Here is a 13,688-nt window from a genome sequence, read left to right on the forward strand (position 1 = left end):
CGAAACATTTCTTATAAAGGTTTGTAAATCTCTCTCTCTAACAAATACGTTTTTAAAATCTTGATGGGAAGCTCGGAAAGGAAAACCCAAAAAAGATAATATTTACTAGCGGTGAGCTTGGACTATTACTAATGGTATCAGAGCCAGACACCGGATGATGTGCTAACGAGGGTGAGCCTCGTAGGAGTAGTGTGTTAGTAAGGATGCTGGGATCTGAAGGGGGAGGTGGATTGGAGTAGGAAACAAGTGTCAATGAGGACGTTGGGGTCCAAAGAGGGTGTATTGTGAGATCCCACATCAGTTGGGGATGAGAACGAGTGCCAGCAAGGACGCTGGAGTTCGAAGGGGGGTAGATTGGAGGGTCCCACATTGGTTAAGGAAGATAACGAGTGTCAGCGAAGACGCTGGGATTCGAAGGGGGTGAATTGTAAGATCTTACATGGATGGAGAAAGAAACATTGTTCATAAGAGTACGCATTTTAAAAATTTTGAGAAAAAAACTCGAAAGGGAAAGTCCAAGCCCAACTAAGACAATATCTACTAGTAGAGTTGGACTATTACTGATTTTGGATATTTGTACAATTTTTTTTTTTTTGATGTGACAAGAGACATTATGGTTAGATTCGTATATTATGACCATTAATGTCACACACATGTATGTGTGTGGATGCGGTTTGTGGAGTCGTGGGTGATTAATTGGCGTTATTACCGGCTACTGGCTGGTGAGTAGTAGGAAGAGGTTCCCTACCACACCCACATAATTCTAATTTGATGGAAAATATATATATATATAGGGACAACTCATTTATTTCAAAACTTTCCATCTTTAAATTATAATTTAGTTTTTATAATTAAATGTATATTAGAGTTTTAAATGAATTTTTAAAAAATGGACGAAAAAACAATAATTGGTCTCCGAGTAGAGCTACAGCCAGAGCCTCCAATATGAATTACTCGTCTATGTCTGCCAGTGTTTGTTGTCCGTATTATCCTGTCACACATTTCCTGTCTCCTGCATTTCCAATCTTCTCATCTCGCACATGTGGCACTAAATGATTGGTCTCAATCTCAATATTAATTTCCATTATTATTATTTTTTTTTTACTATTTCCCTTTAATATTTAACTATTTATTTTTAGTTTTATTTTTCTCCATCTGAATATGATACAAAATTAATGACATTAATATAGAGATTTCCCGTCCCATCTAATATCTTTTCATTTCTATAGCTTCCCCGTATTATTTAATTCAATTCATTATTTGATTTATTATTGCTCATATTATAGACCCAATAATTTTATCATATAATTGAAACTATGGGAGTATATATATATATATATATATATTGGGGGAAGCATTGGCGGTGGCTCGTATTTTAACCACGTGATATCTCAATAAAATTAATGGAAACGATATTGACTTGGTAAACTAAATATCTCGCGAGTAATTGTCGAGATATTGGAGAGTTGAGTTTTTTTAAAATAATTTTATCTGCAATATTTGAAAGGGTGCAGTGGCCTTTCTTCCCTCGGCTTCCTCACTCTCGTCCTTCTGCAATACGACTTCCGCGGACTTCAAAAGGCTGAATTTTGTCGAATTGGAGTGGCTTTTGAGTTCCGGATTCCTCTTTCTTCCTGCTCTCGATTCTAGTCTAGCGCGGTGTTGGAGGTTCTGTTTTTGGTGTCCTAGATCCGTGAGAGAATCGGGGAAAGCTTGGTAGTGTGAGAAGCTATGGGGAAGTCTACTTCTTGCTTTAAGATAATCGCGTGCGGTGGCGATTCTAGGGAGAAAGATGATAATCATATTTCTGAGGTATTCATCTCATTGCTTTCTGAACTTTCGTATCTCTGTAGTTCGACTTAATGCTCTAAGTTTGGTATACTTAGTAGAAATGGACAATGTGCTTATTCTCATCGAGTTTACTGAGAATTTGTGTTCTACTGCATTAGTTTTGGTAACTTCATGATCGAGTTTGTTTCTCTCATCATTGGAATTGAAAAAGGAATTTCAGTGGAGATTTGCAATGCAATTAGGGGTTTAGGGATTGAGTATTGTGCTTGCTCATCTCTTTTGTTCATTTCTTGCGATATGACCTTGGATCATGTATGGTTGGTCATTTTATCATGTAGCATTTGTATTTTAGGTGATATGGACTTGGTTTGTATTTATGCAGAGTAAGCGTTTGAATGACAAGCAAGGCTGGAGTTTTCGAAAGAGATCGAGCCGGCAACGAGTGCTGAGTAACACTGTGATAGCTGAGATCCCTTCTCCTGGAAATAGAGAGAGCTTTAATAACTTCCAGCAACCAACCAATGGTTGTACATTAGAAAAAGATGCTGGTTTGCAGTGCGCAACCGAGAAACCTCAAATACCGAGTACTGAAAATCTTAAGGAATCTGAAGCTGTTGATGTCATTCAAAAGGAGAGTAAAGTTGATATTGAGCTGGAGGAACGCAGCGCTATTATCATCCAGAGTGTTATTAGAGGGCTGTTGGTGGGTTATATTTTTCTTATGTTTTAGATTAGATATTATAACCCTTCTCTGTCCTTGTCCCTATACTTATTAACTTCTCTTGCAGGCCCGAAGAAAGCTTCTGATGCTGAAGAATGTGGTTAAGTTGCAAGCTGCTATCCGAGGGCACTTGGTTAGGAAACATGCCATTGAAACTCTTCGTTGTATTCAGGCCATTATCAAAATGCAAGCTCTTGTGCGTGCATGTTGTGCCCGTTCGGCAGTTGAACGATCACATACGAAGGATAGCCATAGTTATAAGACCTTGGTAACCCAACTTTACTCAGATTTGATTTTTGACTTTCAAAAATATGCAGACCGTTCTTGGCTTCACATTATCTTATAAATCTATTTTGGATGAAGGCATCGATAACGAAAGAATACTCATGCTGCCTCATCTTTATTTTGTATCTCGTGTTTCAGGAGAAGGAAAAGTTGAGAAAATCAAGTGGGACTTACGTTTCAATTGAGAAACTACTTAGCAATAGCTTCGTTCGGCAGGTATTCTTCTATGTAACTGCGATTTGTTGAGTAAGCACCATGTAAACATTACATACTTACATTCGATAAAACTGATGTGTACTTTATTTGAAGCTGCTTGAGTCTACACCGACCACGAGACCTATCAACGTTAGTTACTGTTGTTCTAAATCTGAGACTACTTGGAAATGGTTGGAGAGATGGACATCTATCTCATCGGTCGATGTTCTGGAGTTAAAGGAAGCAGAGTTCATGACAGGAGAACAAGGAAAAGAGAAGGAAGAAAACGTTCACGCATCTGAAGCTAGTGCTGAGATTGACTCTAATGTTCTTTGCAAGTCAGCTGATTCAAGATCCAGCAATGAGGAATCAGTAGTGCATTCTGAAAGTGAAGATAACTTGATTACTTATGATATGGACAATACAGAGTTTCAGCCATGTCAGGTTACCTCTTCCATGTTGGAGAAGACATGGTTTGAGGACGCAGGTGTCTCAAATGTGAAAGAAACCTTGATGGAAGCAAATTCTCTCCCAGATCAGAGGATGCGATTGGTGGCAGATTCTCAGTTACAGTATAACCCTCATAAAGAGGATCTTGGAACCGAATTCCAGCAAAACAAAACATCGACTGGGACGTTTTCCTCAGATCAACTAGAGCTGAAGGAGAAAAAAACTATCTTTGGTTCAAGAAGGGCAAGTAACCCAGCATTCATTGCTGCCCAATCCAAATTTCAAGAGCTGAGTTCGATGGAAACTTCAGGTAGATCAATCAGTTCATCATATCAAGAAACCGGGGCCGAGTCTTGTATTGGTGCTATCTCATCTGCATCAGCTACTTCTCTAAAGACGGAGGAGGTGTCCACTACAGAGGACTTCATCACAAATGGACCCAGGACTATTCGAGCTGGTGGCTCTGAATGTGGGACCGAGCTTTCTATTACCTCTACTCTTGATTCACCTGATTTATCTGAAGCTGGTGCCTTTGAATATGAGCATGAAACCAATGTAACAGAGATATGTGTCCATGATCAGAGCAGCAATAAGAGCACAGAAATTGACGTGGGTAGTGCTCCCTCCAGTCAAGTGTCAAACTTATTTCAACCTGTTTTGTTGGGGTCTCCAGAAAAGCCTGGTGTTGTCGAATCCATCGATAAAATAACTGTGGACTCTGCTAAAAAAGAAGTTAAGCCAGATGTAAATGCATCAGTTCTGCAGGGAGAACAGGATATTGAAACAGGCAATTGTAGGCTATCCCCATCAGCCTCTCCAAGAAGCCATATTACTATTCTGGAATCCCAAGGAACACCTTCAAGTCAGGTCTCTACAAAATCTAATAAGAGAAAAATAGATATGAGCAGAAGCAATCCGAAGCGCAAGTCCCTCACTGCTGGTAAGAAATCACCCTCGAATCTTCATTGCAACGTTGACTCGCCCAATAACTCGGAACCTTTTCCTAAAGATAAGATTGAAAAGAGGCGCAATTCCTTTAGTTCAGCAAGACCTGATCATATTGAAGAAGAGTCGAGAGAAAGCAGTTCCAATCAATCTCTCCCTCATTTCATGCGAGCTACGGAATCTGCTAGAGCTAAGGTGCAGTTAAATAATTCTCCAAGATCCAGTCCAGATGTCCAAGATGAAGAAATCTACATCAAGAAGCGGCATTCCTTTCCTGTTGCCAATGGAAGGCAGGGGTCACCACGAATCCAACGAACAACGTCTCAAGCACAAAAGAGCGGAAAGGGAAATGGTAAACCTTCTTCTTAAGATTTTTGTTGTTGTTGGTTTATCAGGAAGTTTTCAAAATCACATACAAACACATTTATACATTTATTTTGCTTGTAATATGTAATATTGGTTGCACTAAGTTAAAGATTAGGCAAAAACAAGAGGATAGAGACTTACTGGCTATTGTTGGTATCCTAATTTTCAGAGAGGAAGTGGCAAAGATAGATCATCGGGGCTGCTTTGTGGTCAACATTTTTTGAAGTAATCACAACCTCAGCAACCGACAACATGATGACTGCATTAAATCTGAATGGTGGAATTTGGTTCTTGTTAGCGACCAACATTGTTTTGTTCCTCAACTCTGAAGCTGCGCCGCCCCAAGTAATGTCACCATGGTATTATTCTCATATAGAGTTGGTGAGCATTTGGGGTATATGCGTGGACTTAGGTAAGCTGAAAAAGGGTCTACAAACACCAACATTTTACAGAATATATGATTCATGTTCCTTAAATTACTGCAATTTGTAATGTTTGTTGTAGAAGTTTGTGTACATTGTGATTGATGATCCATTGATGTTCATCACTATTGTTATATTCTTATATAGAAGCTGTTATATTATCCCTATCGCACCTTCAAATCATATTTTTAATGGCTTTTAAACAAAATCCAATTTCCTTCTTAACCTTCTATTAATTTTTCTATTTTCCTCCACTGGTTTGTTGTGTATCTTTTTTTTTTAAAAAAAATAACTTTTAATTATATATATATATATATAGCTCAATAAATAAAATTATCAATTATTAATTTAAAAGTGGAAAATTATTTAAAATTATAGAGATTAATAAACAGAAAAAAGAAAATTAAGCACAAAACTTAATTAAAGGTGTGAAGAGAGGAAGAAAAAGAATTACATTTTCAATTAATTTTTCTCAAGAAACTCTCCGTTTCGGTCATAAACCCCAACTTACTCCCCCCTCCATAGCCTTCTTCTTGCTCGCCCCAATCACTTTTGTTGGAAGGTTGAGGCGAAAGGAATAAGCCGCGATGTTGAAGTTCCTCTCCAAAGTGAAAATCGAATTCAATGCCTTAGATCCACGCTTGGCATCTTGCATGGAATTCTTGGCGCAGTGTAATGCTCGCAAGGCCAAGGAATCGAACCCGGCTTGCCAGTTGATCGTCAAGCGCCGAACCGACGACCACCCGCCCCAGATCGCCGTCACCTTCGTCAATGGAGTCGAAGAGGTTTTCGACGCTACCTCTACTCCTGCTCAAACAATCAGGACTAGGATTCTTGAAAAGGGCCAACTCCTTGAGACCGAGCAAATGTTTCGAGAAGCTGGAGAAACTTGGCCGGTTATTATTCCCGATGAGGAGCTTAATCACCCTCCTCCCAGTATCAAGGTTCGTGCTTTTGTTCTCCCTTGCTGGGAAAATTTCTTTGTCCTCTTCTGCTTGAGTTTCATTTTGGTACTACATGTGGCATTTTGTCGAACAACTTATGTGCACCAAGAGTTTGATGGATTTTCTTTTTTTAGAATGAAGTTTTTGCAACTACAAACATTTATATTTACCATTTCATGTACTTGTCTACTGAATTTCCTGGAAGAATACCCAATGCTTCGCTTCTGCTTTTCAAGAGTTGTGGAGTTTGGCATTATTTTGTGAACCGCACTAGCATTTGAGAAGGACTTAAATTGATGATATGTTTATTGGCACTTGTCCTATGCAGTGCGCTAGCGTTTTGGTATTCATTTGACTCGAATGTTTGCCCTAATTACCTTTGCGCTAGAACATACAGTGTTACAACATGTGTATTGATATGAACTACACTCTACTAGTAACTTACAGATGATTAGTATTCTCGTTTTACTGACTTTTCTGACCCATTGGAAAATCTCTCGTCTTTACGCACCTTGAGTTGTACAGTTAATCTAAGTTTTTCTCCTAGGCCTCACGTAGTAAGTTAATCTAAGTGATCCAAATCTGTGGGAATTGCTTCTTTCCTCTTTTTCCCTGATGATCTTCTGTATTAGGTGTTTGTCTAAAAGCTCCATTTGTGTTAACGGCAACCATTTTCTTGTTATTTGTTTAAAGTGCTAATATATAGTCTTCCAGCTGTGGCTCTGCTTCTGTCATAGTTTCAAGAGACTGTTTGTTGAATGAATCCGCATAATTCACCCTTGAACCAATCAAGCACAAAGGCAAAAGAGGACAGTTAGTTAACCTTTTGCTATGGTGTTTTAGTGGGACAATAGCTCTGAAAAGACAGATGGTCCATCTTTTCTTTAATACCGGTTGTATTGCTAATTCAATCCCTTCGGGTAAAATAAGAACATCCCCACATTCAAACCGCCCCTTTTTCCATTCGCAAGAAGTTTCGGTTGCATATCATAAGGAATTCGAATAACTGCTGCTTCAAATACAAAGGACGCAACAGATGTTCTACAACTTGATGTTGATTTGGTATTCCCATTCTGCAAAATCTCACTAGGGCACTAATTCTTACTTACAAAGCGAGCACATGTTGCAGATTTCTCTTGAAATCATTGAAATCTGCAATATATACTCGTTTCTTATTCGTTTCTTATGCCTTTCTGGAATTGGTGGTAAAAAAGTTCAAATAAATCCAGAATGTGATTATATGGTATGCTTGTGCTTTTGGGCTATTTACAAGCTTTTAGTTAGTTCCTCTCTGTATCATGTGTACTTTTACACACCCAAGTTGGGTGACAAATCTGTTTTCCTGAGCTTGTAAGTTGATCTTTTAGGTTCTTTCATTCGCATGTGTTCCTGCATTTGAATTTCATGTAATCCTAACACCGTGTGCTTCCTGTTGCAGCCAAGAAAAGCGGAAGACAAGCAGTAACACTTTGTCTTAATTGATCAACTTACGGATGTACCTGAAAGAAGAGGGAGTGCATTCTGTCCTCGCACCAAGTTATCAATTTCCGTCAAGTAGTACATGTGCTGCTGGCTCTGAGAGGTTGTTCGTTCTAGGTTTTTTCCTACGGATGTTTACTATTGTTTTCTCCTTCCGCACCAAGTTCTAAACATGGATGCTGTGTTGTTTTTCATGAGCTATTTATTCATATAACAACTTGTTGCTAATACATGCTTTGTGACAAGTTTCCTGATACCCAAATCTCACGCTTTTATAAACAGTGCAAAGTTGTCGAAAATTGAACAATGTTCACAGTAGGTGCCCGATTCTGGAATATCAAACACCAAGATGGAAGAGTTTCTACGATTTTGAAGGAATAGAAATGCAAGATTAAAATCTCTTTTCAAGTTCACGAAGTTGCACAAGGATTTAAGAAACACCTGAAAACATTGATAATCATGGCAAACACTGTTCTCAAAGTCTTCCAGTCCCTCTCAATATTATGGTGTAAGCATAGTAATGGATACAAGCCAGAGACCATAATGCCATCTCACGGCAAAGCATGTGACAGCTTCGCCGAGAAAATAGGCACATAAACATTACACTACATATAGTTTTGCAGTTTATTGATTTCTGTACAGCCACCATCAAGCTACTGACAAATGTAGAGATCATCAAGCAATGATAATGAACAAAAACAACTCATCCTTGTTTTAACGGTCTTCTCGTCGAACTGCATTTGGGTCCGACATCATGTCTAACATCATCTTCTCCGGTGAATCTTCCCAACTCGCAAATGTTTTTAAATCAACCTGCAAAGATTTCAAGGAACCAAATGGATGCTAACTTCAATATTCTGCTCGTTAAAACAATTGAATATTTCGATTAAATCAAATAGTCATTACCCTTCTTCTCTGCTCAGTGAAAAGTTCCTCTCTCCTTTTATACGAATTTTGGATTTCCTTGGCCGCAGAGCCGCCAAATCCCCAAGCTTCCACTTCTAAAATGGAGGCTTCAACAGGCAGGAACCCCTGGGTTTTATTTGAATCATAATTGAAAATTGGTAAGTAGCATGCTTGACTAAGGAATAGACATCTAGTCGATATATTCTCTCATCTTTGAACTATCTATCTGAGGATAAACCATCACAAATAAGAATATCTCAGGCTCACACTCAATGATTCACATTTAGGATAGAATATTATTCCTACCTGATCCGGGAAGAGAGGACCAGGCTGGTAAGTCTTGTCGACCACGTGATGGCGAACAGTAACCCTGGCAAAGTCTTCATCAATAAATATTCTTTCATTTCCAGTAGTTCCCCCAAATGCAATTCCAACGGGCTTCGGATGTGGCTCATAAACCTTTGCAGAGGGATGCAAGTGGCTATAGACAAAGTTCTTTTCCTTCCCTGTAAATAATTATTTGAAGTCAGTCCAAAAAAATATTTGGCAAACAAGAGAACCTGGAAGAACCTCACCACCACATCATCCTACCAGTAGGTGAATAGACATGAAAAACAGGGCTAAGAGCATAGATATTTCCTCCTCCTCCATAGAACTGATCCTTATTTTCAAAACCTTGGAATGTCAGTACACCAACAGTCCATTTCAATTCATTGGTGCTATCGTCACGAGTGTCTACAGATTCAGCATGAACAACCACAAACAAAGGGCCATGGTAGCCTTCGATGTTTGACCAGAATCTATTTAAGCCTCTTCCATGAAGTGACGACCTACAATAAATAGAAGAATACAAATACATCCTTAAATTGCATCATGCATATCTGACATGCATTCTGAAACTGTCGATGGGAAAGAGTGTTTCAACAAACAACAATCCAGGGAAGACTCGAATTCATACCTATAAAGGAGGTGTTCATAATTTCCATCGCCACTGGTTACAAAACATATTTTTGATATCTCTTCCCTTATACAACCTCTTTGTGAAAGGGAAACTGCCCATGCTGTTCCACGGGTGAGAACATAGGAACTTGATGTCTCAGGTGAGGCAATATCTGCAGCTAATGAACTTGATGACTCCACTCCGACCTATCATTGACCAACCAGAAAAGGGAAGGTCAACTAGTGTCCTCCATAGAAAACAATTTATTTTCAAGACACAAGATTTAACAATATCCTTTCTCAAAATACCAATCTTGAAGTGGAAAATATTTACGTTCTACAACTCAGCATGAAATATTAGCCTAAATTCATGTGCTAATAAGTAATAATATATAACCTAGGAACAGTAATCGCATCTAATTTTAAAGAACAATACATCATAATATGTCCTATGAATGAGCATCACATCTAATTTGGAAGGACTAAAAACAGGTCTCTGGAATATAGAGAATAACACCGAAGTTCATTCAAGAGAGATTAGACCTAGATTATAACCTCAAATATGTGCTAATATCAATGAAAGAACAATAACAAACTGAATTTAAAGTCACCAGAACAAGAAGGTAGAAGTAGCGCTAATCAGCCAGGAGCTGCATTGTAAATTGTAAAACAAGACATCATAGAAATATTCAATAATTTTAATGCAATTAATAATAATCGGTGGATGAACACATCTCTATATTGAAGGACATTGATCTCTTTTTTAGTATTATTATTGATTGAATGATATATAATACAGTTGATTGCCTCTTCCTTCGTTAATAAGTTTACAACTCGCTCAATACCAGAGCACCTCTGCAGATAAGTCTGCAGAGATATAACAGATTCTAAAGGCACTTTATCAGAAACCATATTTCAACCTAGTAAAGAAATGTAATACCTTGAAGTGTCAGCCTATGGATTTAAAGCCATTTGACTTAAGAAAGGAATCAGTTACCTCTTGAGTAGGAGCTTGAAGAATTCTTGCATGTACAAAATGTGAAAATCCATCTGGAAGACTAGGAACAGTTTTCACTGCCCAAGGAAGAAATTTTCCAACAGGTACTTCAACTGCCAAACCTAAGATATCGCAGTCCCAAATGCTTACAGTATTGCCAGCTTCAGCACATGATGACACCGATGACAGCACCAGATTATTAATATCCGGCAAAAACAAATTTGAATTTGAACCAAAGACTTTGAAAGTACTAGAATCCCAAGACATGGTCCAACACAACCAAAGAAGCATAAGAATATCACTGGAAAGAAGGAAGCCACTGATCTTAAATTCATCCTCCAGGGAAGTAACCTCCAATTTTGAAGGGAGTCCTGCCTTTACCATCGTAGCATCAAATACCCTAATTAATGTATTAAGCAACACAGATGCAGATATATTTCCACAACATTTGTTGTAGCCCTTGAGAAATTCAACCCAGGTAACTCCTCCTTCCTCTGGAATGAACAATAGTTCAGCTATCGTTGAGCCTATACAGTCTAGGATGGCTGGAAAGGATTCAGGCACCACAGAAGTTTCTTGGGTTCGGTTTTTATAACCTAAAAAGAAGCATTTCTGAAACCAAACTACACGTCAAAAGAAAATTGCAAACATGAAGAATGAACAAATAATTAAAAAAATCAAGTCTCAACCAATGCGGCCATTGTTCATGCTCGACATGTTCTAAGATCTGGAGGGAGGAAGGGAATTAAGGGGTCTAAAATCTAGGGGTAGTTTGTCGGAATTGTTTGTGGAAAACAGTTTTCTAGTTGGTGGAAGCAGATTTCTGTGAAAAAAAAATATGTTTAGAAAACTTTCGCAATAGAATAATTGAAATTGTCTCCCTCCTCAAACCATTGAAATTATGAACAGTGATTTCAAATCTACAATACAATACTTTTACTTTTACTTTTACAGGTCATCCAATATAGTTTAGAATATTGCCTGTAAGGATTCGAAAGGAATTGCACTTGTTTGGAGATCCGCCAGTTTAGAGAATGCACTCTGAAGCTGAGGAAGAGCTCCCGTTGAAGCTGCTAGGGCTTCAGCCTCTTTTTGGTCATCAGGAACCCATTTCTCTGTTGAGGTTGATGCGCCCATTGTTGATCAATAATACTGGGGATTGAACAAATATAATATCCAGTTATTGTCTATTTAACCACTGTATGTACCTGACATAGAAAGAGTCAACTGTGTACCTGCTTATTTTTCTGTACGATATCAAGAATTTAATCATAAACCTATCTCATGAGTGATTGTAAATAAAGTAGCAGCAATTTAAAGTAAGACAATATTGACAATAACGAAACAAAAAACATGTTTTCTAGATAGTGATAAATTGAATAAAATATGGATGATTTAAGGCCATGGATGCAAAATTATAAGTCCAAGAGAAGAATATTAAGAAGGCAAACCAATGTCCATTTCATTTTGATATTCAACGAGTATAAACATCTTACAGAAAAACAAGCTTCATAAAAATCTCATTATGACTTCTGCAACAAGAAGAGGAAAAAAAATGTTTATACACCTCAACATTATCAAGAAAAGTAATAAACCTGCAAATATTGGAAAAACTACAAGGAAGATAATTTGGGAGTTAAATGCTAAAATTCCGAAGGGCAGCATTTCCTTGATAAAAGCAACATCTCTATGCTAAATTAACTGAATCAAGAGAAGAGTGAAGACTAAAAAATCCACTAAATGGGACAAGCATGTTAACGCGATAAATATGTGATATGAAGTACGAGATTGGAAGTAGTCAAGTTGCATCTTTGCCACACAAAGCCAATGATTAGTAGTGGATAGAAAGGATTTCTGCTACAACCAATCACATGATGTCAAGTCACTGCTAGAAGAATACTAATGCAGTCGTAAGAATATAAAATACTGTCACAACTCACAAATATCCTTAATTAGTTTGATAATTACAGATACTTCTTTGGAACTCACAGTTAAAAAATCCTAAATGTATCATCAGAAGTTACAATATCAGACACTGTACTTTAAACATGACAAGGAAGATAAATTAATTAAAAATATAAAAAATAGACCAATTTTTTCCCAAGATGTTCATGTTAACACCAGAAGAAATTACAGCCAATCACTAAGAGACATAATAAATACAAATTAATAAACCAACATCGCAAATACTAAGTAGTCATAGGAATTAAAAGAATAGAGATGTCAAAAATAAAAAAAAGTACAAAAACAGGAGATCGAAATAAAGTAGAGTATAAAAAGAAAAATATATGCTCCAATTCGATACAATCAGACTGTCCATTTCACAATTGGATCCAAAAGAGTTCAAAAATAGGAGATCGAAATAAAGTTAAGTATAGCGCGGATGGAGATGGATCAAGCTAGAGTTCTTTAATCTTCACTAAAAAATGATAAAGAATGTTTTCGTTTCCTTTTTAGCTTCAATGACATAAAGGTTTTTCCATTTCTCTTAGTGTTAGAATGCTTTAAGGTCCAATAGCAGAGTGATTATACCACAGAACGTGATACCAGCCATTACAGCCGTCAATTGAAAAATAAAAAAAATAATAATAAAACAAGAAAGGTACTCGCGCTTCAGATATGTAGCCAAATTTAGAAAAGCAAAGAGAGAAAGATTTGGAATCGGATGAATCTGTCATCTTCCTCCTGAAGAAAGAAACGACCGCCACGATTCAATTAACAACAAAAAGAGCTCATACGAAGAAAACTAATGAACTATGAGAATTTAACTTCAACCGAGCAACACATTTCAGAAACTCAAAGCGAGAAGAGATGCAAGAGTAATATGATACAAATGATAAAAGACTCGGAAGGAAGAAAGGAGGATTAGATAAGTCAGAGGAGTAAACCTGACGGGGAGAAATTGAGCAGTATGCGAATCTTATCTCTGCTGCCGTGGACGCAAGTATCCTTCAATCTAATGAAATGCTGTAAGTTGAGTGCACCATCAAGGACTTGAGAGCGATGGCTTCTTCATCTGACGAAAAGGCACCGTTCACTGATCCACCTTAGCGTCTTGTTCCTTCCTTCGATTCATTTCTTTATCAATTACCGGTAAACTGGAATCGATGTAAGACGTGGCACCGCGTAAGGCTTCTGGATTCTACGTGCACTGTAACAAGGGAAAGACATTGGGATTGAACGAAAAAAAACTATTATTTTCCTTTCGTTTTCTTTGATTAGGTTCGATTCAACAACAATAGGACATA

The 13,688-nt window shown here is 37.7% G+C and overlaps 3 protein-coding genes across 6 annotated transcripts; 2 read left to right on the top strand and 1 right to left on the bottom strand.

Moving 5' to 3' along the window:
- Window positions 1-1,507: 1,507 nt before the first annotated feature.
- On the top strand, window positions 1,508-5,344 carry LOC111480916 (protein IQ-DOMAIN 32-like). Of its 3 annotated transcripts, XM_023126151.1 has the most exons (7): window positions 1,515-1,812; window positions 2,174-2,494; window positions 2,580-2,780; window positions 2,936-3,013; window positions 3,107-4,382; window positions 4,452-4,739; window positions 4,923-5,344. In XM_023126151.1, the coding sequence occupies exons 1-7, from the start codon at window positions 1,732-1,734 to the stop codon at window positions 4,940-4,942; spliced, it is 2,265 nt and encodes a 754-aa protein (XP_022981919.1). In that variant the 5' UTR covers window positions 1,515-1,731; the 3' UTR covers window positions 4,943-5,344. The 3 variants fall into 3 exon arrangements, with proteins under 3 accessions (XP_022981918.1, XP_022981919.1, XP_022981920.1); XM_023126150.1 differs by having other exon boundaries at window positions 1,508-1,812; window positions 3,107-4,739; XM_023126152.1 differs by lacking the exon at window positions 4,923-5,344 and having other exon boundaries at window positions 4,457-4,546.
- A 336-nt stretch (window positions 5,345-5,680) lies between these two features.
- LOC111481279 lies at window positions 5,681-7,854 on the top strand. Its single transcript, XM_023126698.1, has 2 exons — window positions 5,681-6,119; window positions 7,558-7,854. Exons 1-2 carry the CDS (start codon window positions 5,763-5,765, stop codon window positions 7,582-7,584), a joined length of 384 nt encoding a protein of 127 aa, XP_022982466.1. The 5' UTR covers window positions 5,681-5,762; the 3' UTR covers window positions 7,585-7,854.
- Window positions 7,855-8,027: 173 nt separating this feature from the next.
- On the bottom strand, window positions 8,028-13,658 carry LOC111481276. Of its 2 annotated transcripts, none has more exons than XM_023126692.1 (8): window positions 13,329-13,658; window positions 11,422-11,648; window positions 10,441-11,052; window positions 9,463-9,650; window positions 9,096-9,334; window positions 8,811-9,010; window positions 8,505-8,630; window positions 8,028-8,411 (listed from the first exon to the last, which is right to left on the bottom strand). In XM_023126692.1, the coding sequence occupies exons 2-8, from the start codon at window positions 11,575-11,577 to the stop codon at window positions 8,313-8,315; spliced, it is 1,620 nt and encodes a 539-aa protein (XP_022982460.1). In that variant the 5' UTR covers window positions 11,578-11,648; window positions 13,329-13,658; the 3' UTR covers window positions 8,028-8,312. The 2 variants fall into 2 exon arrangements, with proteins under 2 accessions (XP_022982460.1, XP_022982458.1); XM_023126690.1 differs by having other exon boundaries at window positions 11,422-11,592; window positions 13,329-13,655.
- Window positions 13,659-13,688: the final 30 nt, after the last annotated feature.

This window comes from Cucurbita maxima, unplaced genomic scaffold (genome assembly GCF_002738345.1).
Source record: "Cucurbita maxima cultivar Rimu unplaced genomic scaffold, Cmax_1.0 Cma_Scf00006, whole genome shotgun sequence".
Lineage (NCBI taxonomy): Eukaryota > Viridiplantae > Streptophyta > Magnoliopsida > Cucurbitales > Cucurbitaceae > Cucurbita > Cucurbita maxima.